Consider the following 4,687-nt stretch of genomic DNA (forward strand, 5'->3'; position numbering starts at 1 on the left):
GTATTGACAGTGTTTTTATTACAGAGTTGACAGTGTTTTTATTACAGTATTGACAGTGTTTTTATTACAGTATTGACAGTATTTTATTACAGTATTGACTATATTTAGTACAGTATTGACAGTGTTTTTATTACAGTATTGACAGTATTTTTATTACAGTATTGACAATGTTTTTAGTACAGTATTGGCAGTATTTTTATTACAGTATTGGCAGTATTTTTATTACAGTATTGACAGTGTTTTTATTACAGTATTGACAGTATTTTTATTACATTATTGAGAGTATTTTTATTACAGTATTGACAGTGTTTTTATTACAGTATTGACAGTGTTTTTAGTACAGTATTGGCGGTATTTTTATTACAGTATTGACAGTATTTTTATTACATTATTGAGAGTATTTTTATTACAGTATTGACAGTATTTTTATTACAGTATTGACAGTATTTTTATTACATTATTGAGAGTATTTTTATTACAGTATTGACAGTGTTTTTGTTTCATTTTATTTTTCATGGATCTATAATCAGTTTGGTACATAAATAAATAAGTATATACATGTATATATACAAATGAAATGTGTGTTTGTTTGTACCCTTACTCCTCCGAGTTTATTGGGCCAATCTCGACCAAAATGTGGGGAATGTGTTAAGGGGTCAAAATTGAACTTAACCCTATTTTTATTTTGTTAAACCTGTTGGTTAATTACTCCCAGCTTATAGAGCCAATGTCAAACAATCTTGGCAGGTTGACGCTTTAGACAATGTTGAATATTCTAAAGAGATTCAAGGTTAAAATATAAAAGTTGCTGGATTGTTTCTCAAACAACTCAAGTTTTTCTCATGGTCAGTGAGATGTAGGGTGTTCAAGGTTGAGATCACCTCAAAATCTTTATTTATTGGTAGCAGATGGAAAGCAAACTACAAACGTTGTTCATGGAGAAGCTTTGTTATAATTTTAAAATTTTGAGTTTATGTTCAACTTATTACTTTGAAATAAGTGATTATTTTTAAACTTACATTTTATTAAATAAGTTAAACATTCCCCGCCAGTTGACGGGTGTAAACGTTTACTTGTAGAGTTAAACCCTTTTTTTTTCGAAAAGGAGAAAAAATAGGAAAATCAGGCGGCGTTTTCAAAAGTTTCGAATTTTAAGGGATTCAATTTTCCTCGATTCTAATCGTTCATATTTACAACAAGGGTGTTTCTCTATATCACGTTACAAACTAATGATCTGCTCCATTTTAATGCTTATAGACTTGTTAATTTATTCGAATACTTCAGAGCTATGTACTTGTTCTATGTATATTGGCTCAGTCTGTAGATTTATAACACTAAAAACCGGGTTTCGATACCCGTGATGGGCACGGTGCAGATAGCTTTGTTTGTTTTGAATTTCGCGCAAAGCTACACGAGGGCTATCCGTGTAAGACTAGAGGGAAGGCAGCTAGTCATCACCACCCACCGCCAACTCTTGGGCTACTCTTTTACCAACGAATAGTGGGATTGACCGTCACATTATAATGCCCCCACGGCTGAAAGGGCGAGCATGTTTGATGTGGCGGGGATTCGAACCCGCGACCCTCATGATTGCGAGTCGAGCGCCCTAACCACCTACCTGGCCATGCCGGACCGCAGATAGCCCATTGTGTAGTTTTGCGCTTAACAACAAGCAAACAGTAGTTTTCCGTGACGCTGGGATTCCATATTTGACTTTTTATCCTACACTGGATGTCTCTGAATGGTGTTGTTTTTGCTGGAAAAACGTTTCTGTTTATATACACAATGTTTATTTTTTTATTTTTTTTCATATTGTGGTACGAGTTTAGAACATCGATTTTCAGTACATCGTAAGTCATGAGGAAAACAGTACTGCACAAACGCTAAAAGTGAAGGTATCCGCCGTGTGGTCGGTTATTTTTTAAGATGGATTTTTTTTCAGACTTGAGTTTGTGTTTGAAGAAGGGTGTGTTTCCACTGGGAGCGTGTTTGTGACGTAACCGGCCGAAGTGCGCGTGTGTGAGATAAGTCAGAACGTATATCCTGTAATTACTATCGGAAGATGTGTGATTTATTTATTTTTTCTAGATAGTGCTTTTAGTTAGCAACGACCTTCACTTTGGTGATCCTTCAAACACGCATTACACATAAATAGGCTTAAGAAAAGGGGCGAAACGAACAAGGTTCGTTCTCTCTCTCTCTCGTGCCATGCGCGTGGATGTCCTTCAACGTGCTGGGCATACGAAACACAGCAACTTACCCATACGTTACGAATACACCATAGATGATACCTCTCATCAGAGAAGACGAAAACAGTTCGGCGGATGACTGTGTCTGTTACTCAACGCTGTCACTTTACATCAGAATATACCGTGCTGCGATGCTACTGAGCGGGGGATGATTCACCCCCAGTTTTGCACGAGGTAGATCCCTATCTGAATACAGTGTTTTTAAGGAGGAGCCAAGATTATGAATAAGACTCTATTCTGAGTGAGCCAAACAGTATCGAAGCCTGGGTGACGCATATAGCGATGTGTAAGGCTTAGCCAGCCTGCCAGGGAGACATTCCAACCCTCAACGCTGGCAATACGCTGTACTAAGTTTGCTATTAGATAAATACTTGCCAAAAGTGTCTGAAGTCGTTGTGAAAGTTGGGCTCTTAGGAAGCACTCAGTTCTCAGTAGAAGGTTTGGAAAGGAAACAGACAGATGAAGGCAGCTTTAGCAGGCGTGTTCAAAGGGTTAGGCCCGGGGAAGTCTAGAAATAAGGCAAGTTTCTTTTCATTTTTGTTTATCACGTATAGAATGCATAATAGTGTTAAATGTTTACCTAAGATATATCTGTTCTTAACACGTCTTATATTTAGGCTTTGCTATATAGGCAAACTTAGAACCGACAGTTTATATCATTGGTTACAAACCCACGTAGATGGGTTTTGTAGATCGTAAACGTCTTTTGTGTTTCCTTATTTATATTATCAAACAAAGTGAGCCTATTTTGGGAGTTATGTAGGGTGATAAATATTACCGAACTAGCGGATGCACATTGAAACAATTCATTGAATAAATATAAAATATATAGTCAACCCAGACCCTTGGATCAGAGCTTATATATGCAACATGATTGTCTAGTGAGACGTTTACAACCTTATATATCATTTCAGTAATGAAAAATGCATTGCGTATGTTTTTAAACGAAGAAGACTGGCTGCAATACATTGTTGACAAAAATGTTTGGGTTTTGATGCAATGGGTAAATCTTCAGCACAACAGAGCGCTCAGGTTCACTATGTAGCCAATTGAAGTTTTTCCGCTGGATGCCACAGTTCCTTGACATTTTACTAAGCGCAAGAAAAGACCGCTTCCGATGTGAGCGTGTTTTGACAGTTATCATTTGTATAAGAATAGTGTCAAAGGAGAGATATTCAATTGAATTGAAATCAAATTATTCTATCTTATTCTATATAAAATCATGTATAATACCGACATGAAAGAACAAGTTTTAAAATATGCCCTTTTTTCCATTCACGCTTCTATCTTCGAAACATTTTTTTCAACCAGTCTACCTCGGATGTCTCGTTTTTATCGTGACATTCTCTCACAAAAAGAAACTTTTTGTTCTTAAAACTCTTTTCTTCTCAGATTCACCGTTCATACGAAAACTGACGGATTGGCATTGATATCGAGCGTGAAAGACGTCTGGCTATTACATGTATTGATTACGCATATCATACTGACAGTTTACAACAGAAATTTATAATCAGAATATGTTTAAAAGCGTATTCACCTGGCAACAAAAGCGCGGTCTGAACACGTCTTGGCATAATATTTTTATTTGTTACTCTGCTCCCCCCCCCCTCTGTGGCATAGCGGTATGTCTGCGGACTTACAACGCTAGAAACCGGGTTTCGATACCCGTGGTCGACAGAGCGCAGATAGCCCATTGTGTAGCTTTGTGCATAACTACAAACAAACAAATTTGTTACCTCCTTCATGAAGATAGGGGCCTGGCGATCGACTCGCAATCTGCGGGTCGCGAGTTCGAATCCCCGTCACACCAAACATGCTCGCCCTTTCAGTCTTGGGGGCGTTATAATGTGACGGTCAATCCCACTATTCGTTGGTAAAATAGTAGCCCAAGAGTTGGCGGCGATGACTAGCTGCCTTCCCTCTAATCTTACTCTGCTAAATTAGGGACGGCTAGCGCAGATAACCCCCGTGTAGCTTTGCGCGAAATTCAAAAGAAACAATCATGAAGATAGTATATCAAAATACAAAAAGTTCCTTGAGTACAATAGATGTACAGAAACAAAGCTGTTTACGTCTTAAAACAAACCCAAACAACATGAATATGCAAACCTACCGTCAACTTATCGTGGTTAGAAAACCTAACGAAGAACAAATATGAAAACCTGGGGGAGAGAGAGAGAGAGAAAATAAGGGGAAAAAGTGGGGGGGGGGGGCGAAACCAGGAGGGGGATACTTGTTCCCACGTTGTCGCAAAGTAGTAAAATGTTTCTCTATATAATCAAAAATATGACAAAGTCTACAAAACAGCAATGTAAGGCTGTTTGTATATGCCAATATTCTTATTGATAATGGCTGGAGATAGCTTGAATGGGTAATGAAGAAAAACTTTAATATAAGTTTAACATAACAGCAAATGTACAACGTTTCGACAAGGTTTT

At 37.6% G+C, this 4,687-nt stretch overlaps 1 protein-coding gene across 1 annotated transcript in view; it reads left to right on the forward strand.

The window, feature by feature from the left end:
* The first annotated feature begins 1,974 nt into the window (after nt 1-1,974).
* The window catches only part of LOC106473086 (sterile alpha and TIR motif-containing protein 1-like), a 48,845-nt gene continuing 46,132 nt past the window's right edge, over nt 1,975-4,687 (forward strand). Inside the window, exon 1 of the mRNA XM_013933767.2 lies at nt 1,975-2,768. Within this exon, the coding sequence (XP_013789221.1) occupies nt 2,709-2,768 (60 nt within the window). The 5' untranslated portion in view covers nt 1,975-2,708. The remainder of the gene's footprint in view (nt 2,769-4,687) is intronic.

The sequence above is a fragment of the Limulus polyphemus genome, unplaced genomic scaffold, assembly GCF_000517525.1.
Source record: "Limulus polyphemus unplaced genomic scaffold, Limulus_polyphemus-2.1.2 Scaffold5870, whole genome shotgun sequence".
Taxonomy (NCBI): Eukaryota; Metazoa; Arthropoda; class Merostomata; order Xiphosura; family Limulidae; genus Limulus; species Limulus polyphemus.